The 23,196-nt window shown below is 36.0% G+C and overlaps 1 protein-coding gene across 2 annotated transcripts in view; it reads right to left on the bottom strand.

Moving 5' to 3' along the window:
• Window positions 1-408: 408 nt before the first annotated feature.
• SPART (spartin) overlaps window positions 409-23,196 on the bottom strand; it is a 28,797-nt gene continuing 6,009 nt past the window's right edge. For both annotated transcript variants that reach the window (XM_081551825.1, XM_081551826.1), the window contains exons 2-9: window positions 20,109-20,920; window positions 16,322-16,519; window positions 13,835-13,990; window positions 11,174-11,297; window positions 10,456-10,650; window positions 9,475-9,633; window positions 9,307-9,397; window positions 409-2,069 (exon numbers count right to left, since the gene is read on the bottom strand). In XM_081551825.1, coding sequence (XP_081407951.1) covers window positions 1,796-2,069; window positions 9,307-9,397; window positions 9,475-9,633; window positions 10,456-10,650; window positions 11,174-11,297; window positions 13,835-13,990; window positions 16,322-16,519; window positions 20,109-20,918 — 2,007 coding nt within the window. In that variant the 5' untranslated portion in view covers window positions 20,919-20,920 and the 3' untranslated portion in view covers window positions 409-1,795. The remainder of the gene's footprint in view (window positions 2,070-9,306; window positions 9,398-9,474; window positions 9,634-10,455; window positions 10,651-11,173; window positions 11,298-13,834; window positions 13,991-16,321; window positions 16,520-20,108; window positions 20,921-23,196) is intronic.

Below are 23,196 nucleotides of genomic sequence, written 5' to 3'. Positions count from 1 at the left end.
ATGCCATCTTGGGTGTGACACCATCTACTTTTCCCCTTGCTTCACCCAGACTTACTAGTCACAACCTGTCTACTGACTCGGACTAAAAAGGTAATCTTTCCACTGTAAGTCTTTATTCACCCTTCAGTTTGCAACTCTCAGCACTTTTAATTTTCACTCCACTTCCACAGTTACAGGCTGAATCCTGTCATCAGTGTGGCTTTAGTTCAAAAGCCTTAATTTAAAAACTGCTGTTGATCTGAAACGGCAACCCACAAACAAGTGAACAGAGTAGAATGAAGTGAACGGGACAACTAGGTTCCTGTTGACAATCCAGCTTTGCTGACCTCTACTCTAAGGTAATTTTTTAAACTCCAGGCTCCATAATTGTCATTCCATTTCTTAAATAAGGCAGAGACTGACTGAAAGTTATTTACTAATTCAACTTTATTTCCATTTCAACTAGAACATTATCCTTGGCCCTAGGAAAAGGCTCCAATTCGGTGTTCCTGAAATACAAGCCCATGAATACATTTGAGGCCATGTAAATCAAAGACAGTTTATTCACAAAGTGCACTCTTTAGTTTCAAATGAAGTCTAATCAAGTAAATAGCAATTGGAGATTCAGAAATATCAGAACAGACTATAGTGTGAAAACCAAAGCCAATCTTTTAAAATCAAGAAACAAAAATAAAATGCCATTAGCTATTTTAATTACATGTTTGTAGCTTACAGGTCTGTGAATATGCTGTCTTCTGCCAAAGTGGACACTGTTATGCCATCCACGATGGATAAATGCCTCAAGTCTTCACATTCTTTACCTGATTTATGAATAAAACCTTTCTAATAATTTAATTCATTGGCTTTTTTTAGTACATACAATTTTAATGACTGAATCCCAAAATAAAAATTATTTACCATGCATTAACTCAACTGTTAATATTTTAGTTTTCACTAAATCTTCACCTTTTGGAAAAACTTACAGTAGAAGTGATTACATTTTTGTCCAATTAAGCTGATAATAATCACTTTAAATGGTTACAATACCAACCACAGTCCCAAATTTCCTAGGCTCCTAATAGATCAGTAACAGTATAAATCTAGAAGACTTAATTCTAGAGGACTTAAAAATCTGTTTGTATTCATTTAAAATCAAAAAGACTGTCCCATTTTCTAACAAAGAGATAAACTACCAAATTATTTTATAGAAACTCATTTTAATTTTCATGATTAGTCTATTCCTTGTTTTGAAAGTCTTTTAAATGTTATGCAAGAATTCTTTTCATTTAGGATCACAGTTTTTGTTTAGCTTACATACTGACAATTCTGACAAGCACCCTAAAAGAAATCCACAATTAGTGCAAAAAGAGGAAACATTTTAAGTCATTCCTTCCCAGTACACATAGAACTAAGGTTATGAAGTGCCAAGTTTATGTATATGTGAATATATATAATAATTTCCTACTTCGCTTTCCGAAAGACAGCAAATACAAAAATAGTTTAACATTAGGTTTAATGAGGTTTTATAGCACATCTATTATTAGTCTTATTTTAACTGCAAAAATATTTTAGCCACATTTAGAAAAAAATAAATTCACAGAGAACGTTAACTATATTTCTAAAGATCAGATGCAAGAATAATGATTCTTTTCCACAGAAGTAGAATACATGACATAAAGCTTATGAAATAGTCACTTTGTAGGAATGAATACATTTTAAAAATCCTGGTTAACCTGTGAGGATTCCCACATTAGCCTATTTAACAAAATTGCATCCGTCCGTAAGGCTTTGGTATAGGCAATGCATAACACTTCCATCACTTATCTTTCTTCTTTGCCCCGTTCTTCTCTGGTCCCTCTTTCTGCTCATCTTTCTCCCCTTTCATGTTTGCACTTGCTCCTCCTCCTTGATTTTCCCCCTTAGAATTATCAATGATTTTATAGTCCTCAAGCAGTGTGTGTCCTGTTTGTTTTGCAGTTTTCTTCACCATTGCTTTGATGCCAATGTTGTCAATATTATAGGCAGTTACACCAACATTGATGGCAGAATCCACTGCATTGTGCGTAGCTTCTCCTGCAGTATGCCCATATCTTTAAAAGAAAGATTAGAGAAAGCACAACAAAATTACAAATATAAATCAAAGTCTTCTGAATTAGTGTTAAATAGGTCTTGTGATTAGTATGTTATCCTTGGAAGCAAAATCAAAGATTAAGTTTCAATTTAATAATGTAAAACACAGTAAAGAATAAAATCACATTGTGCCAACACTGTATTTTCTCCTTCAGTAAAAATACTATGAAAATAAACTGAGGCTGAGATTAATGCAATGAAGACTGTTTGTGCTGAAGAACAGAATGTAAATTTTAATAAAGGCTGTTATCAGTCATAATTTCCTTTTTTGTCTCTTTCTGGAAATATAAGAGAATTTTAATTGAAACAACTATAGGTCACTATAAATGGTTTTGAGTTCTAACTTAACTAGACTCTAGTTACTGGAATCTGAGTTTGTCTCTAAACAGATTCTACAACTTTCTCTCACTCCACTCCACCCACTGCAGACTCAATGGTCTTCCTGCTGTTCTTTGAACCCATCAAGCACACATGTAGTGGCCCTATGACCTTTGTACTGGCTAGTATCCACGGAGACTACTCTCACACCAGGTATCCACATGGCTAACTGCCTCACCTTCTTCAAGTCAGCTATAATCCTCTTAGCATTTAACCCATGTTAATTGCCTCATCCCACAGCCAATCAACCCTCCCTTAACAGCTCTTTCTTCTCTAACTTAATATCTGTTTCTACTAGAGAACTGACTCATTGGAAAAGACCCTGATGCTGTGCAAGATTGAAGGTAGGAGAAGGGGATGATAGAGAATGAAACGGCTGGACGGCGTCCCTGACTCGATGAACAGGAGTTTGAGCAAGCTCTGCAAGTTGGTGATGGACGGGAAAGCCTGACGTGCTACAGTCACTAAGAGTCGGACATGACTAAGCGATTGAACTGACAACTACAGAACAACCTTCTAAACACTAAAACAAAAATGCCCACTGTTTTTGTTTTGCTTGTTTGTCTCACTAGAATATAAACCTCATTATAAACGGATCTCTTTGCTTTGTTCATTAATGTATCTTAAGTACTTAGAACAGTGCCTAATACCTAATATTTGCTGAATGAATAAAATAAGTAAGCCCTGCCCTAGCCATCTAAGAGTTTCCTGGGTTCTCAAGTAGAGCAAAGGACTTAGGAAATTGCAAAACATCACACAAAGCAGTTATTCCTGACCATAATCAATACAACTGATAGTGCTGAATACCATTTCCATAAGAAAATACAACTTGAGGTGTTATACAAGGACACTAAAACTTATTCTACTTTCTGTTTTACTCTTTACCTTTTTCTAAGTACCAGGCTTTAAAATCTTTTCCTGTCCATAGGTTTCCCCAAATAGAGGATTGCTTAAACAACAAACAAGAACAAAAAGGCAAAAATTTAGTCTTTTTTCCAGAACATACTGAAGCTTCCTAGATGCTTTGTGACCAGTATCTGGACATTTTTTCTTCCATTGGATCAGACCTCCAAATTAACAAGTCCTCTATTACTACTAGCCTGGACTTCTGTGGTTTGTGATCCTACTGGTTTATTCATGTTTTTTGTTTTTTTCAATTTCAGTGCTAGAAATATGCAATAATCTTATAATGCTTCTGAATGATATTTCATTCAGAATGTTAATCAGAACCAGAGCACAGCAGAGCCTACAATCTGTCAAACCTTATGTCTACACCACACTTGATTGAGGCTTTCGCAACTGTTACCCAATGTAAAAGCTCCTGACTGCTTTCTGCCAGTCCCTGCTGCTTTGCAACCCCTCGGCATTCCACAGAATTGCTGATGTTGCAGAAGACATGAGGCCTTCTCACAGTCAATTAAGCCCCAGTCACAAATGCAGTCATCAGGTGGCAATGGCTCAGGCTCAATGAGCAGAAAGGGGCGGAGGCAGTTTCAGCACTGGAAGGGTGCCCCAAACTCCTGGTTGAGCAGGTCCCTCTCAGGGCTTCTCTCTCCAGGCATGGGTTAACCACAGTGAAGTGACATGATGACTAAAGAATTTGGCCATATTAGTGTTTGGAGAAAACTACTAAACTGGGAGTCAGAAAATTAAGATTCTAACACCAAACGGGCCAACAATTAGCCACATGACCCAGGTGAAGTCCCCACCCCTTTGTACCTCATAAAATGTCCTCTCCTTTATCTTATGAGATGTGTATGTGAAAGCACTCTGAAAATTCCATAGGACTAAAGATATTTTTAAAGACCCTACAGAACAGTTTTTCAGAAGTTGTGTTTATTTTTCAATATCTCCTCACTCATCACCTCTGCTTCTCAACATGCCCAGGAGCCAGGATTCCTGGCAGACATTCCTTTCTCCTCTCTTGCCTTGATAAATAACTGTTCAGTTCTTCTCTTTATTCAGACTCAAACTACGCTGTTAGAGACTCCTATAAAGCCTATCTCTGGCAATAAAAAAAAAGTTTATTTTTTACTCTTCCTCTTAAAAAGGTTAACTATAATTAGCTAATTGAATTACATCTTATATACTGAATACTACCAATTTAAGAACAATAAAAAATGAATATAAAGAATGCTCTAAATAAGTCAATGGGATTCAGATGTCAATTTGAATGAAACTTTTCAGGAATTTCTCCAGTGCATTCAGTAACGTATAGCAAAATAGCACCCTGGCAGTGATTCCAGATTTCACTCATTATAGCAAAATTTCATCACAATTTTCTAATAAATCTGCCTAAAATTCAATTTATATGCAACCTTCTACGTTATTCTTAGAAATGTTAACCTTAAATATTTAAAATAGAAATAGCTTCTTAATAGTTCTCAAACACAGATGGGTTACAAGCAACCTTGTAGGAGAAGTGAAGGAGTTTAAACTTTATCTTGAAATCAGTAGGAATGTATGACCAAATTTGTAGTTCAGAAGGATCTATCATAGGTTGCATTGTGAACTGTAAGGCTTTAAGACTGAGGAACCAGTTAGGAAACAAGTTTTGAGCTGGATGAAAAATGATGAAAATCTTTTCTAAAGTAATGGTAATGAGGCTGGAGCTAAAGGGATCAATAAAAAAAAAAGAGAGACTTGTGGACTGAACGGCTGCAGTGGTATGTAGTTGGGATGTATGAGCCTGTCAATTAAAAGTTAAGAAGAAACATAGATCTAAGAGTTGCTGAGATACAGGTGATGATTGTGGCCACAGGTGTGTGTGTATACATATATATGATATCCACAAAGAGCAGAAAAGGGAGTACAGAATAAAACCACAGACAGAACCAATATTTAAGGAATGAGGCTGGAAGACAACTACCCTAAGAAGTATCTGTAAGACAAAACTGAAACGTGGGAAATGACAATACTGTTAGGAGATGTGTAGACAGCTGACCCACCAGTCTCAGTAAGTATTAAATCTTGGATAAAGATCAATCAGGAAGAAAGGCTACAGTAAGCATGTGATTTGACTTTATCCACACACACACAAAACAAACCTGTGGAAAAAATCTAAGACATAAGAAAGACATGTCTTTCAACCTACAGGTAACTCAAAATGTAAGGCTAACATGGCACACATCAAGATCTGAAGCCAAAATGATAGACAATTAATGATGGGTCAAAATCAAAATCAATGAAATACACTTAAGCCAGGATAAATGTAAAGTTTTTATTTAGGTACAAACATCAATGGTCTAAAATTAAGGCAAAGGTTCAGACTGTAAAGCAATTATAATTCAGTTAAGAAAAACAAGTTTGATATGGGTCAATAAAGTAACAACTACTATGAAGACGTACCCTTTGTCTTCTGTTCCATATTTATCACACGCTAAATATGACCAAAACAAGGGAGACAACCCCACTGTATTCAATCTGGTTATAATACCTCTAGAATATTAGATTCAACTCTGGGTTCCATATTTTGAGAACAACATTCATGAAGCAAAGATCTGGAAACCATACTATATATGGAATTGTTAAACTGGGAGTATTTAGTAGAAAAGAAAAAATAAGCAAAAGACATAATGATCATATTTAAATATTTGTCCAGTTACCATACTGAAAAGAGAAGACTGATCCTATACAACTCCTGAGTAGATGTGATATAGAGTTTTATGAATAATATGACATCTGCTAAAGGGGATACCCTCAAATGGATTTGAATTTGCCCCTTTACCCAGTGAAAATTTAAGGGAAACTTTAATTAAAATTTACTAAATTAACCAGTTAAATACTATACCTTAAAAGAGGTAATTTGTTACAGGAAAATATTTTTACTAAGCTTATTCTTCACAAATGTATGTTCTATAAAGTATTACTGAGGGGGAAACAAAAACGCACCTAACTTACTAAAGTTATATTATTTTCCTCTAAACAATTTAAAGTGGAAAAAAGGAACTTAAAGGTGAAAGTTAGAAGCTAAGTAAAACAGTGATGAATTATTCAATAGATACTATACTGCAATTAGGTATAGTAGGTTTAAAGTTACTCAATTGCTTTTTCCTTATTCCTGTAGGTCTTCTTGTTCCTAAATCTAAAATACAACAAAAGTAGTAATATAACTGACAAAAATAAAGTCTTAACAAATCTTTCTTATACATTTACCTCAAAAAATTAGTAGGAGTATAATTAATTATATAGGTCATTAGGTAAGTCATTCACAGTGAATGAACACAGTCCTGAATCAGAACCAAACCATAAAACGCATGGAGAATATACTTATCTAATACAACCTGCCTTTAAATATACCTAAATTAAAAAAAACCAATTCTTTGTATTTGCTTACATTACAAGAAACCAGATGTGGAAATTTATGTAACATATTTTTCTCCTAGGCATAGTGCAAATAATTAAGGCAGATTTGAAACAATTACTTGGGAAAGTAGTTTCTCACAGGCAATAAGAATACACGTGTTCAAAAAAATAGTAAATTTTCTTCATTATACCATCATCAGTTGGATTAAGAGTAGAAAAATACAAATGTTCCATCTATCAAATAGCTTTCATAGTGTAAATAACTGTAAATTCATAAATGTAAACAAATATAAATTTATGTCAATTATGGAGAACTAAACTAAATGGAAGAACTAGATTTTTCAATTCTTCAGTGATAAATATCACTGAATTATTACTGGTTTAATACCTGCAGTTTCTTCTTCTAAAAGGCAATTTCTACTTCTGGGCAAGATTACTCATAAGTGAGAAAACAGTAACTTGGACAAAACCTGTTATTTCCCACTGTCCCTCCCGTCTTTCCAAGTTTCTAATTAAGTTACTGCTAACACTAAGGTATCCTGATAATTGGAAATACAAATCTAATTAACTAAATCCTCATCTGCCTCCTCTCCGAAAAAAACTGACTCTTTGGAGGAAAGGATAAAACTAGCAATATACACCATAACAGAAATAAATTAGCTCCAAACCACAGTAAAGAAAGTGAAAGTGAAGTCACTCAGTCGTGTCCAACTCTTTGGGACCCTGTGGACTGTAGCCTACCAGGCTCCTCCGTCCATGGGATTCTCCAGGCAAGAATACTGGAGTGGGTTGCCATTTCCTTCTCCAGGGGATCTTCCTGACCCAGGGATCAAACCCGGGTCTCCCGCATTGGAGGCAGACGCTTTAACCTCTGAGCCACCAGGGAGGCATTCTAATATCACATTAAGTTCTCCTCACTAAGGACAAGAAATACAAAATCTACACCAAAACCTTGTACTTCCTAGTTAGGTGAATTTCAAACTTTTTAAAAGATTCAATTTAAGTACTTAGGTACTTTTTTTTTTTTTTTTAAGAGTAGGAAATGGACAAATCCAATAAAGCACTTCCTACTTATTCATGTGACCACCTATTTAGCCATGCTAGCACGTAATAATCTAAAAATAATCCACTTTTGGTCTAAAAGACACTTCTGACTTTCTCCTGTGCTTGCAACAAAAAAGGAAGCCATTTTTCTAATGATGACTAATCCATCAAAGTAACCTAAAAGGCATAACAAAAACAGTATTAGATTAGAGGTCAATGCCAAGAGTAGCAAGAAATCACCTGGGAAACTTGGGTTTTACATTTCCATCAAAATTTCATATCTACTCTGCATCTGCTTTTCCAAATCCTCTGGGAAAACTGACACTACTAGATGATATGCCATGTTGCTTTTATTCAAAGGTATGTTTGCCCCAGACTGAGCAGACCAAACCAACTTAGGCTGGAAATTAAGTTAGTAATTTACTAGTTAGCTAATTTACTATGATGGGAGGGAGTCTAAATATATTGATGTAGTGGTGGAAAAGAATTCCAGATACTAAACTCACAGATTTCCCATCAAGGGCAGTGGTGGCCTGGCATTGTTCCCTGACACTGCATGACAAAGACCTGGCTTACATCTCAGCTCTACCACTTATTAGGGTGCAATTCTTAATCAGGTATTTAATGCTCTATGCTTTTGGTTTCTTCATCTATAAAATGGAGATGATAGCATTAAAAATCAAACACTACATATGGAAAGCACTGAATACAATGTCTGATGCATAAGTATGAACTCAAATGCTGTCAGTGAGTAAATAATTAACACATATAACCAAGAGCTGAGAACACGATTTTTTCTTCTAAATAAACATTAATTATTAAGATATAAACAAACTCAAAGTTAAAAAAAGCACCTCAAGTCCTTCATACTAAATTTGAGTTTAGCCCTCTAGTCCTTAAAAGACAGAATAAAGAGCTAAAATCAGAAAATCCTGTTTTTAAGTCTCATCTTTAATACCACTTATCAGATGAGCTTGGAGAAATCATTCAGTTCTATGTTTGCCCATTTCTTAATGGCATGTCTTATACCATCTGTCTGTTCCAATACATATGCACAGTGGTACATTCAAATAAGATGTGAAAATGTAATATTCTTTGTATATAGAAGGGGCTAGTACTAACAAAGTATAATACTTTAAATATAATTCAAGTTTTCCCCATCAAAATCACAGATGAACATCACTCATCAAGAACATGAAGGCATATAGAAACTCCAGGCATTAAAAATAACATGAATCTATTCTTTACATTAATGATGAACAAATATAACATTTAGTAATACAAGGGAAAGTCACAGTAATACTATTGATTTCTAGAATCTTTATTCTTCTCCCTATTTAGAAATAGCATGTGAAAAAACTGTTGTGTCAGATACTTAATAAAAAACAGATATATAATCATTTTAATTGTCCCAGAGTTTAACAAATGCTATAAGAGATCTAATTATTAAAATGATAAAATTCAACTTACTTGTATCTGACAGTTTGTACAGTTTCTGCTGAAACATTGTTAACAATGCATTTAGCTGCACATTCCAGTCCTTGCCAGACAGTTGAGAATCCTGAAAATACATTCAAAAGTAAGTAAAACCAACCCTTGGCAAACAGACTTTCCTAAGTTTTCAGAGTTTTATGTTACCTTGAACACTACTTGCTGCTACAACCATAGCGCCATCCAGGGTAGACTTTCCATTTCGGTCTTTTTTAAGAGATTCTGGAACCAGTTTGCTTCCATGCTTCTTGACGTGTGGAGCTAATTCCTTTCCAACACAATTTGCCACAGTACAAACTCCGTCAACTAATATAACCATTAAAAAAAAAAAAAAACAACTTAGAAAAACATGTATTTTTCCCTTGATTTTACCATTCTCACTAAGCAAAATTCTTTAATGAGTATCTAAAGTTGTTTTGTTGTATAATGTTACCATTCCTATTTAAAAAGGAAGAAAACAAGGCTGGTTATTTTTTTAAACAAAGCCTACTGTTTGGTCTAAGGATGTGTTTACAGAGCTTACTGCGTCTTAAACATAATGTTTTCAATCACTTTGCTTAGAAGAGAATCATTCACCTTTTCTATTTGCAATGCAAGATTGGTAGATCCAACTATCATGTTTTCCAGCTAAGCGAATTTGTACTTTTTCTCCGTATCAGCAAATACTCAGCTGAAATAAAGTATTTAAGTCTATATAAAAGTAAACATGTCAAAAATCTGATTCAAATGCAGTGACTTGTCCTTGAAAGCATGTGTCATACTCCAGGATGGTAAATACACTTGGCAAATACATTCCCTTTCAAAGGCATAGATGCTCCCCTCTCCAACCCATCAAAATAACCTTTAACCAGTGCTTCTCAAACTTTAATAAGCAAGTAAGAATCACTGAGACATCTTGTGAACTGGAAATACTCAATCAGTAGGTGTGTCAGTGCCAGACATACTTCTAAGGCTTTCAGGTCGGTGTTGCTGGTCTACAGATCCCACCACAAGTAGCAATGCAAAACTGCTCTGTCCGAATTCTTCACCCTCAAAGTTAAGCCATCTAAATGAGATTAGATTAATCTGGACTAAAAGAAGATTTTTAATTTAAGTAAAAAGTAGTAAAGAAATCTAAAGTCACTTTACCCAGGAACTGACTGACTTTGGCTGCTCCTCCAGTTGCCTGCTTTGCCATATAAAGTCCCTTGGTCACAGCTGGACTAACTTCCACAGGCTTTTCTTCTGGTTGAATCCGTTCTCGGAGTTTAGATGCCCCTTTCTGGATGGCTTTGCCAGTAAACTCAGCACCTTTGACCAAACCCCAACTCACCCAGGAAGCACCTTTTAAAGGGAAAAATAACTAGATAAAATTAGGACTGATTATCTGGGTTCGATCCCTGGGTTGGGAAGATCCCCTGGAGATGGAAAAGGCTACCCACTCCAGTGTTCTGGCCTGGAGAATTCCACGGACTGTATAGTCCATGTGGTCGCAAAGAGTTGGACACAACTGAGTGACTTTCACTTTCATACTTTCATTTTATACATTTAATACCTATACCAAGATGAAGGAGGGATTTCCAAGGGGAAAGGAAAATAACTGATTTTACATTCAGAGTTATTCTGAAAGCTGGGGGTTTCTTGAAGCTTTTCACTACCAATTTTCCCAAGAATAAAAAAGAGAAATAAACCAAGAAGAACTTACACCAATATGACAATATGTAACATTCGAAGAGATAAGTACTATTTTTAAATATTTATAAACTGATCATTTAAAACCAGAACATAAAATAGTTATCTTTCCAAGTATTCCCTTATGGGACCCACCCAAAAGGTTCACATCATAAGCGAAAAAAGTTATCATTACCTGACAAAATGTTGTGAGCCACTTTCTCACTCCATTCAGGTAACTCCTTTGCTTTTTCTTCTGAAACTGGCTCACAGGGTACAATGTGACTCAGATTAACTTCTTCACTTGAAGTACCTTTGGTCTAAATGGTAAAAATATTTCAAGAAGTGAAAATAACAAAAACTAAGATAAGGGAAAACCATAAGCATTTTGTAAAAAATACTAAGCCAATAAATACTAATGAATGAAAGTATTTCCAGCCAACCTAATTATTAGTACATAAAACACAATACCCATAACCACCATGAAGCTGAAAATTGTTCTGGTCTTATGTTAGGTCCCACTGGTAAGTAAGATTTAAATACCAACATACCTCCAATACAGCATTTATCAGATTATATTTAAATTGACCTTTTTCTTTCCTTGACTAGACTGAGTTCCTTCAGAGGGCTATCATTCCCCTAAATACCCATATGCATACAGTCCTTTGTAAGGTTAAAAGATGTGTTAAATAACTCAATCAGTAATGAAGAATGCATCCAAATGAACTGGTTTTGACAGACATCAAGTAAAAGCAAATAAAAATACATAAACACAGAATCTGCCATTCTATCTGAATGGAAACAGGAAACAGAAATACTTGCTATTTCAATGGCTAGGGCCAACACTCAGAATTTCAAAGCTAAATTTATTTTCTCATTCTAAATACTCAGCAGTAGGCTAACTCAGACATCATAATATTATAAAACAACTTGAAACTCAAATTTAACCCAACAGAAATACAACCTGATTTAAAATATAAAACATTAAAAACAAAAACTCCTACACATGGGAAAAAGCCACTCATAAATAAAACCTAAAGACAAAATGAACAAAATATTTGCAAGTTCTATCTTTGACAATGGGCCAATGTCTCTAATATATAAGAGTTCTTAGAAACTGAGGAGGACTGGCAACCCAGTAATAAAAATGGACATGACTAGACATCACAGAGAAAGGATATGACTAGACACGACACACAAAACAAAATTCGAGTTACCCTTATACATCTGCTCAACTTTGATCACAAAAAAAATCAATGCAAATTAATATATTCCAGTGTATTTCTCTCATCATCTCACTGCCAAAATACAGAAAGAGCAACCATCCACTCTGCTGAGCAGGCTGTGTGGAGACAGGTGCTCATGTACCCCTGGTACCGTCTGAACTGTGTAATCCTTAGGAAGGGTAATGCAGCAAGATCTATCAAAATCACAAATGCATTTACTGTTGACACAGTAACCCCACCTCTAAGAATTTGATAAATTACCTACAGATGTATGAATCAATAGTTCTACAAAGTTATTCACTGATGCACTGTTTGTAACAGCAAACAACCACACCAAATACCTCTCAAGAAGAAGCTGATTAAATAAACTGTGATCTATTCATACAATGAAATACAATGAAAAAAGACCGAGGAAGTTCTAGGACGCTCTATATGATGCCACCTTTTGTATAAGAAAGAGAGAGAAATAGTAACAGATTTTGTTTGCTTTTATCTACCTCAAAAAGCCCAGAAAAGAAACAGAAGATACTAATGAAAGTAATTACCTACAATGGCAGAAGGAAAAGGTATAGATAGGGATGAAGGTGGAAGTAAAGCTTTTCGAAGGTATCTACCATCTTATGTAATTTGATTTTTTTTAACCAAGGAATTAAATTTTAAAAAATGAACTTCCAACTTCCATTTTGAATGCCCATGTCCTCATAAAGCTGGTCTAAGATGCTCAACATAACCCACAGTGATAGTTGGTGTGTAAAAGTACAATATTCATGTGACATTCATTAATTCCAAAGACAATTACCAAGCACTTATGAGTTACAACAATGAACAGTGCCAAATTGTTTATAATTCAATACTCACACAGGTACTTTCCTTCTTCACAGGTTTGCTTATTTCACCTCAGGACTCATCTCAGCCATAATGCCCTCCGGGAGGAGCCTCCTCAACTGCTTCTCACACCACATATCTTCTTGGAAGGTACAACCGAGCCTTCTATACAACCTGTGTACTTTCATCCAACCATCATGTTGGGTAGAAATTCTCTCTTTGCTAACCTATTCTCCCCACTAGATGGTAAATATTTGAGATGAGGAATTTCAACTTTTTTCTATTATGCTCAGCTTTCTAGCACTCAATAAATACTTACTGACCTCTAATCCAAATTCACCATTTGGTACATAACACAGAATCTAAGAAATGAAAGAAGAAACTGCTAAATATATATTTTTAAAAGCCCATTTTCTCTGTTCTGCTGACTACATGGAGAAATAAGGAACTGAATAAAAATGGCAGTATAAGGAAAAGTATACCTAGACCCAAGATCTCGGTGTATATAGAAGGTAGAAGATAATACAAAACAGAAAAGCATTATTCATCATTAATGTGGATATAAAAATCTTTCCAATAGTTGAAAAAGATGTATCCTCCAAACACAGACTATTAAGAAAGTTTAATACTTGGAAAAGGAAACATTAACACTGATTCTAATCACTTAACCAGTGATCACTCCGTGAATCTGCAAGTTGCTCTGCTTTAGTAAATGGGGATCTTATGAATAATTTAAACTGGTGACAGGTACCTTTAGGCTAGAACACACCCTCATACCTTGTTGATTTTTCACTCACTTTACTTACCTTTTTCCCTCGTTTTCCCTTATGACGCACATCCTCACTGCCTGGGCGCAGCTGTCTCATGTCAGTGCCACTGGCTTCCTTCAACTGGTCAGAGACAGATCCTGATCTTCCAGGGATCTGGAATTCATTTTCTCCTTCTGCCCGGTCCCAGTTGGTCTAGGGATAAAAGACTCAGTTTAGTTCAAATTCACATTTCTTCTAAGCTATGGTACATCATGCTGCAGTAATATACTTATTCAAATGACAGTGTTTTACAACTACTTTTGCTAGTCTTTCTCTGTATTTTTATCTCATCACCAAATCTCAAACCTTTTGAGTTCTTTGGTTCACAGGATAGGGCCTAAAGTAAATTTCAAAAGACCAAAAAGGTATGCCAGATAAACTTACAGCAGTTGCTGGTATAAGTGATCATAAAATCAGATGCAGATACATTTGAATTTAGTTAAATAATAAATAAGCTTTAGGAAACACATACAGGACTAAATGAGTTTAAAGGAAATTAACAAACCTCATATCCAGTTTAATTACTCTGCATTGTTAGAAGGCTGCTTTTGATTTTTTCACTTCTGCACTCAACATGGAAGGTAATCTGCTTACATACACTTTGCTGAATGAATGCTTAAGAGTAAAGACAAGTCAAAAGTATAGAGAGTAACTAAGCTTTTTTTTTTACTGTTGGAGTTCTAGGACAATACAGAAAACTAAAAATAACATGCAACCGAAAAATAAAACTGAACAGAGGAAATAAGCAACTAACCTAAAGGTCAGTTTAATTTCTTGCCTAGAGCTTGGTAATACAGGTCAAATGAATGCAGGGGTGAAGAGAGTAACAGCTCCATAAAAAGTATGGATTACTTAAGAATGTCAGTCTGTTCAGCTAGTAAACAGCAAAGCTTAGATTTGAACCCATACTCATTTGACCACATTGCTGTCTTTGTAAACTCCCCTGAGCCTATTGAGGCTACACACACTTCCGTATGGGGGTCACAGGTTTTGTTGGCATAGCTTAAATACCTGGCATTTTAGTTCATGTTGATCATCAGATCATTCTCATATACAGTTCTTACAATCTAATGCTGAGATGACTCTCTGACCTATCTCTTACCTGGTGATCTGCTCCCATCACCTTTGCCCTTAAATGTTTAGTATAGTTATGGACTGAAGATGTATTCTACTTCCTGAGATAAAAGGAACAAATCTTTCATAACTGAACTCAAAACTATTTTGTGAAATCCTCCCTGACTTCCTTTCACTTTTTTCCATCATCGATTATACTATACTGTTGTTTTTTAACAGACTGTTAACATGCTCAAGCTGTTACATATGTATTTTTATAGCCCCCTCTGTTCTTTCTTCCCATCCCATCACTTAACACAGAACCAGGTTAAATAATGAATTCTAAAAATCTGTTGATTAAAGGAGAAAATAAAACATTTTCTATATATACTATATATACATATATATATATATGTGTGTGTATATATATATAAAACCAGGCTGTCAATCTCTTCAACCTCTAATAACTGTCAATATGCACAATCAAAAAATGGTTTCCTCTCTTGTCCTACATTAGAATGGGCAAGAACACCTAAAGAAAACACCTCCATTATACTCTATTTCAACTTTCTAAAACAGATCAGTATTGGGCAGAGAAAATGGGTTAAATGAGGCAAGTTCACAGGATGACCAACCACTTTTTAAATCACATTTTGCCTTCGTTCATGGTAAGAACAAAGACAATTTCCTTAGACAAAATCTGTTCTTCAAGACATACCCCTAAAACGTCTAACACTATCCATCTGCTAATGCTGAAATTAACTTCCCTGGTGGCTCAGACAGTAAAGTGTCTGCCTGCAACGTGGGAGACCCTGGTTCGATCCCTGGGTCAGGAAGATCCCCTGGAGAAGGAAATGCTAACCCACTCCAGAACTCTTGCCTGGAAAATCCCATGGACCGAGGAGCCTGGTAGGCTACAGTCCACGGCATCGCAAAGAGTCGGACACGACTGAGCGACTTCACTTTCAATGCTGAAATTACCTTCACTTCACCATTGAGTCCCATTAGCCCACTTTTCCAACTGAGAAGTAAGACAGTGGTCATAACAAGAGCTAATACCCACATTACTTGCTAGCACTGATGTAAGTGTCTTAAGGCATTAACTTTTAATCTTCATCATAGCCCAATAAAGTGGATGTTATTATCTTCATTTTATGATAAAGAAACTGAAGTATAGGGAATATCAACAACTTGAATTAGACAGCTATTAAGTGCAAGAGTTCAAATTCAAACCGAGACAATTTGATTTCAGAGACCACAATAATCACTATTTACAGCCAATTCCCAATGTGTATTAAATATTTATGAACACACAAGCAAATTATATACTATTTCCTAACTGATCAAACTGGAGCTTATTACAATTTCTTTGAAAGCAGAAGTGATTATGTTGAAGTAGGTTTTCATCTTGAAGGTGATCACACAAGTTACCTGGAGCCGAAGGTCAGACATTTGTCTTAATAGATCCTCGAAGAGTTCTCTGTCATCTTCTGGTAATTCAGATGACAAGACGACCCCTACAAAGCATCCTGATGCTTGTAACATCGTATCAGGAAACATGTAGGCACCTACAGTACATTTAAGAACTGGAGACCTATCAGGAACTAGAGGATACAACCAGTCACAAACCTGAAAGGATTAATTGAAAACAAATCAATTAACAAAACAAGGTTTTCACTGAGGTTTTAAATATTGTTTTACTAGCAAATACACACTTTAAGGTTTGAAATGCATTTTACAAGGCTTTGTAGAACCATCAGCATCAACAAACCCCCAATAAAAATCAATCATTCTGCTAGTCTGATCCCCCTGCAAAACACAGGAACTGTGCTAAAAATCTTACTGCTCCTCTAATTAAACAGTCTTAAAACCAGGGCCCTGAAATAGCCCACTGTTAACTGATAATGAGTCTAGCTTTAAATAAATAATGGTCAAAGTAAATTAAGCTTTTATTATTAAACATCCCTTTGTGGAAATTAAATAAAATCAAACTGTTTCCAAGTACTCCACATGTATTTACTGATTTAATCTTCAAAACAATTCCATGAAATTGGTTAGTGTCATTTTAACCACAAGAAAACTGAGGCACTGAAAGTTGCTCAGAGTCAACAACCAAAGAGTGAAGCTAAGGTTTAAACACATGCTATCTGCCACTGGAGAAGCTAAACAATTAGTTTAATTAGAAACTCGGGTTTTTGTTTTTTTTTTTTTTTTTACTAAGTCCACCCTGACCTGATAGAGCAAAAACATTAAGTTACATTTATGGATTCACTATCTATTGTGAAGTTAAACCAAAAGCTGTCGGCGACATCATATGGGGAGGTCAGATTATCACACCAAGACTTAAACTCACCTCCTGGAGATCTAAATTCAGAAGAAATTAAGTTTAAATCAGAATATCCAAATGTATTAATTTCTTTTATTCTTTGAGGGACCAGAATATAATTTTGCCCCTAACCAAGACATTCTCTAATATTAAGAAACTTGGAAGAACAATTGATTTTTATCAAATATTGTGTGAGGTATGAGTCAAAGAGATGAAAGATTTCATATAAACAAAGGAAAATTCTGGTGTACTATCATATCTCTGACCAACAGAATACAAATACATAGAGATCAAGCAGGCAAGTCTGACTCTTTCCTAGAAAAGTGCTTAACAAACATTTTCAAATTCTTATTTTAGTGGGTTATCTTTGTTTAAGTCATTTCAAAAGCCACTCTCCAGCTTTAATAAAAGTCAAACTTCAGGCAAGTTACAATAAAACTTATGGCTGTATTTTCCAAAGTATGATATATAACCATCTGTAGTATGTGAAATCGGAGAAGGCAATGGCACCCCACTCCAGTACTCTTTTTGCCTGGAGAATCCCATGGATGGAGGAGCCTGGTGGGCTGCAGTCCATGGGGTCGCTAAGAGTCGGACACAACTGAGCAACTTCACTTTCACTTTTCCCTTGCATGCACTGGAGAAGGAAATGGCAACCCACTCCAGTATTCTTGCCTGGAGAATCCCAGGACGGCAGAGCCTGGTGGGCTGCCGTCTGTGGGGTCGCACAGAGTCAGACACGACTGAAGCGACTTAGCAGCAGCGGTATGTGAAATGACTTCAAGTAATATACAAACTATTTAAATTTGAGTAGCTACATATTTCAATATGTATTAGGGAAAAATACAACATCTTTCCCTCAATTTCACAGTTGTTATTGCTTAGGATAAAGTTAAAAAAAATGAGACATTTTTAAAAATATGAACAACAGGTGGTGGACTTAACAACAACAACAAAAAGTCATAATGGTTATACTTAAATGACTAAATTTAGGGAAAAGTTTCTTTTACTGTGTCATGATTTCTCTAAGTCACCTTGATTGAAATGGAGTATCCTCAAAACTTCTCAAATAAAACTTACAGACCTTTCTCAGGGCAAAGTATTACAGACTGGTGAGCTCACCCACAGGCTGACTTCTCCCAGTTTCACTTTCACAGAGCAACTTCATATCCAAGTTCCATATGAATTGACTACAAATCTGACAGGTTTAAAAAGTATATTTAAACTAAATTCAAGAGAAAAATAGTTTGTAGAAGCCACAGAATTCTAGTTTGCCAACTTTAAATTTATTTCTAATTTCATAAATAAAGCAATAGTGATTTCTAAGAACAAAAAAATCAGTAAACACATGGCAACTCTCTTTTAGGACACTGTTATAAATAACTGAATACATGTAAATGAGAGTCCCTTAAAAAGACTCAAATTTGGGGTACAATTTTACTTTTTATTTAGGACTCAGGAGATAATAGAAAAACAGAATTAAAAGCACAGAACAAATTTTTACTAAAGGACAAGTCATTTTAATGGTTGAGCTCATGTAATCAATAGCATGTTTCAAATTTTCATTCCCTGAACCTCTGGTAGCCCAGGACCCAAAGGTTTTTTAAATTCCACTCTAACAATGCCACTTTATTACCAGTCCAGCAGAAAACATTTTATCTTTTATCAGACCCCTCATAATCCCAATCAATAAGCCTACTCTTTTCAACCTTAAGGGTTCTTTTTAAAAAATAACTTATGATTCACACTATTCTTCCTGTCCATTAATGAAGTCTTTCTTCCAACAATGCTCCCAGATATCTCCTTCATATACCCTAGTAAATCTCCAACTATCTTTAAACAACCTTCAAGTGGACTTCATAGAGTAAAAGCTGCATAAGAACTGAAAATACAATATACCAAGAAAGAAAAAAAATGTAGATAACTAGTACGTAGCTAAACCGTATCACCTGGACCTTTAAAAGCACCTGCCTTGCTTAAATAGTCATCTCCCTGCCATGCAGATCCTTTTGTTATATCCAATGAATACTGCATCTGTACTTCCAGAAACCCATCTCCCCATACTAAAACAGATTGATACTGGACCATCACCTTCAGAATACCTCAGGAATTCCACAACAGTGTCCTAACCTCAACCTTTATTTAGCGACAGTCTTTGCTCTTGGACCAAGTGTATCCTGGTAAATGTATATGCTTGGAAAGTTAGAATTGCTTCTCAGATGATCATCATCACAGTCTCTACTTGTAGACCATGGTTTCTTAACCTTGGCATGACCGACATTTTCAGTTTTTTTTAACTGATAAGAGCTATCCTGTTTAATATTTAGCAGTATGCCCAGTCTCTACCCACAATATACGCCAGTAGCAACAGCACACACCCCAATCCCAGCTGTGACAACCAAAAATGTCCCCAGCTACTGTCAAAATATCCCAGGGTGTGTGGAGCCTGCAGGGGTGGTTCCTACTAACTGAGAACCACTGTTTCACACACCGGGGTGCATCTAGCCCAGTTTAGCCCCTCAGTGGGGGCTTGACAACATTTGTGGAAATTTACAGTTACACATTCATGCATGAGTTACACAAATCCCTTTTAAAATTAAAGTTATTAGGTTTCTTCTTCAGATAAAAAACTAAAAGGATGAATATTGCAATCTCCTTCAGGTCCTGTCATCACAAATTTAATACTAAAACAAGACTTTATATCTAAAGAAAAAGAAATGTTATCAAATACAAACATAGAAGCTGAAGGCACATAAATTTCATGAAGTTAAAAAGGAACTAGAAATTATAGTAACCTTTTTGCATTCACTGTCTTGGACACATCATAAATATTACCAAATAAAATTAGTATATTCTACACATATTTCAAATTTGTTTACCTCTTTTACTTACCTGAAGAAATCCAGGCGGACGATTTAGAAAGGTATCAAGAGAATTATCCAGGAACCTCACAATTCGAAGGTACCCAGGGTATGAAGGTGCACTAACCTCCCCTGCGGGATTTACAAAGAAAATCTGTACTCCGTTTGGTATCAAAATCAACTCATCTGCATCCAGCCCTAAGGTCTCAAGAGGAGGTGGCTGAGAGTGATTCCTATAGAAGCTCTCCCCAACTGACGAGAACTCCCCAGATTCTGTTCCGTAGGATACAGTGTAGTGACCCTCAGCAGCCTGAGGAGTGTAAGCAGGAGGTGCTTCGGACGGATGACTCGGACACGGCAAGGACAAAGCAGTAGGTGTACTGCTTGATCCTGCACTTGCAGCTGAAGTGCTCCCATCTACTTCACTGTGCTGAGGAAGTGAACTCAAGCACTGAGGCTCTGGTGACTTTTCAGACATGTCTTTAGGTGGAAATTCTGGATACAACTTGGGCACCTCCTGAAGATCATTCCGTAGAGAAGTGGCAAGACCCTTCTCTAGAATTTCCAACCTGGTACGTACATTCTGTAGCGTTTCTTTCATTTTCTGTTGCATCTGCCTAGCAGACTCCCACTCAGGACCTGTGTAGTCAGGATCCGTTGATGAAATGCTGATTCCCCTAAGCAAGTGTCCTATTCCTTGCTTATAGTAGTTCTTTGCTTCTTCCTTTTGACCTAATTCATCTGTATTCAGTCCTTTATTAACAAATACAAAGGCTTTCTTGTATGCTTCCTTGATGATCTTAATTTCAATAGGTTCTCCATCTTGGGGTTCTTGTTCCATTTCTGCAAAACAGGAAATATACTTTTAATTACTTTATTTAGATATTTATTAATTCCTCCCACCTGAATATACTTCAGGGGACTGGAGCCTTGCTTGTCTTTGTTCACTGATGTATTTCCTAAGCCTATTTAGATGTGACATAGAGGAAATACTCAATATGTATTTGTTAAATGGATAAATATTGCTCTTGCTCTGAAGTATCTTTTTAATTAAAAACATAAAGAGAATAAATCAGAATACAGCTACTGAATAATTTTCATGTTCCAGTTTCTTGTAAGAAAGAAAAGTTTCCTGTACCTTTTAGGTTGGAACAAGAGTCTCATTCTAAAATTCACTATACTTCTGGATTACAGTAGTTAATTAAAAAATGAAGCTGAATCACATATTGGGGAGGACAGAAATGAGGGGGAAAAATGTATCTGAATGAAGCTTTAAAGTTACCTTTCATTCAAAGATGGCAGGTTTCTCACATGCAGTTAGCCCTCTTCCCTCCCCAAACTCCATTAAAATGACTCACAAGATTATTTAAAAGGCATAACCATTCCTTTCAATGAGAAAGAGGCATGAACAGATACTTCACAAAAGAGGATATTTAAATGGTCATGTGAAAAGGCATTCAACACATGCTTCCTTCATGGAAATGAACTAAAACCCAAAATATGACTACAGCTGACCCTTGAACAGTATGGGTCCACCTATACATGGATTATTTTCAATAAATACAGTACTGTATTTTCATTTTATAGCTCTTTAATTAAGTGTAGGGAAAAGTTTGTGTCTGATTAGAGAGCACAACATGTGGAATCAAAAGAAAGAGGGTCTGTGTCCTGACTCAATCCAAAGTGTTTCAGTTTTCTGCCCTCGTATGAGTTATTTATCAATTCCTTTATGTCTGAGGCAGAGACAGTAATAGAAAGATTTTTACTATGTGGTGGTTGGCACCTCTAATCCCATTGTTCAAGGTCAACTATATATACTTATCAGGTGGCTAAAATTGAATACTGGCAAATGTTAGAGAAGATGGAAACTGGAACTCTCATACACTTTGCTGGTGTAAGTGAAAAATGGTACAGCCACTATGGAAGTCTGGCATTTCTATCTAAGGTACGTTCACCCACTCTATGATCCAGCACTTCCATTTACAGGTATATAACCAAGAGAAATGAATGAATATACACACCAAAAATATGTACAGTAATATTCATAGCAGCTTTATTCACAAAAGCCAAAATCTCAAAACAACCCAAATGACCACCCGGAGAAGAAGGTATATACAGCAGCATGTTCATATTATGCAGTAATACACAGGATTTTTTTTTAATTGATGCCTGCAACACGGATGACTCACCAAGTCTTTGCACAAAAGAAGCTACATACAAAAGATTTCATACTGAGACTACTATACTGTATGATTTTGAGGAACACGCAAAACTAGTCTTTGATGACAGAAACAAAAATAATGATTACAGGTGCTGGTATGGACTTGAAAGGGACACAAGGGGACCTTATAGCATATGGGAATGCTCTCTATCTGGATCTGAGTGGTGATTACACGGGTGTATGCACATATTGTGTGTTAGTTGCTCAGTCGTGTCCGACTCTTTGAGACCCCATGAACTGTCGTCCACCAGGCTCCTTTGTCCATGGGATTCTCCAGGCAAGACTACTGGAGTGGGTTGCCATTTCCTTCTCCATGCATATATTAAAAATCTGTGAATTTAAGATTAATGCACTATATTGCACCTTATTATATTCATTAATAAAATAACGCACAAAGAGGGAGGCTGGAGGGAGCCGGCATGCTTCGTTTCTGAAAGAGGCAGCAGACACGGTAACTCATAAAACTGATCTGAGAAAGCTGAAGCCTACACTGTCAATAAGGAAACCAGAGAAGCAGCCCCACATACATTTCATGGTAGAACCTCCAAAAGGCACAGGAACTGATGGGATTCAGTCCTCCTCTGGAAGAGAGAGTCGAGGACTGAATAAGGGACAGATTCAAAGGTAATTTATAAAGTAGACCCTCAGATTTCACCTAAGCAAGCCCAAGGACACTATTTCTCTCCAGCCCTGAAAGAAGACTGAGTGCTTTAATTCAAAAGAGCATAAAAGTAAATACCTAATGTGTTCTTAAGTTTTCAGAAGAGATCTATATTAACTGTGGGAGGACTCAGGGTTTAATCAGTGATAAGTACACGGTAAACTAAGGAAATAAAAATCAAGACAATTATTAACTCCAGGGAAAACAAGATGCTGAGCTAGAAAGACAGGTAATCAA

Source organism: Giraffa tippelskirchi, chromosome 12 (assembly GCF_054371585.1).
Source record: "Giraffa tippelskirchi isolate mGirTip1 chromosome 12, T2T-mGirTip1v1.2.pri, whole genome shotgun sequence".
Taxonomy (NCBI): domain Eukaryota; kingdom Metazoa; phylum Chordata; class Mammalia; order Artiodactyla; family Giraffidae; genus Giraffa; species Giraffa tippelskirchi.
Note: the sequence above shows the minus strand (reverse complement) of the source record. Positions and strands in the feature narration are given on the sequence as shown.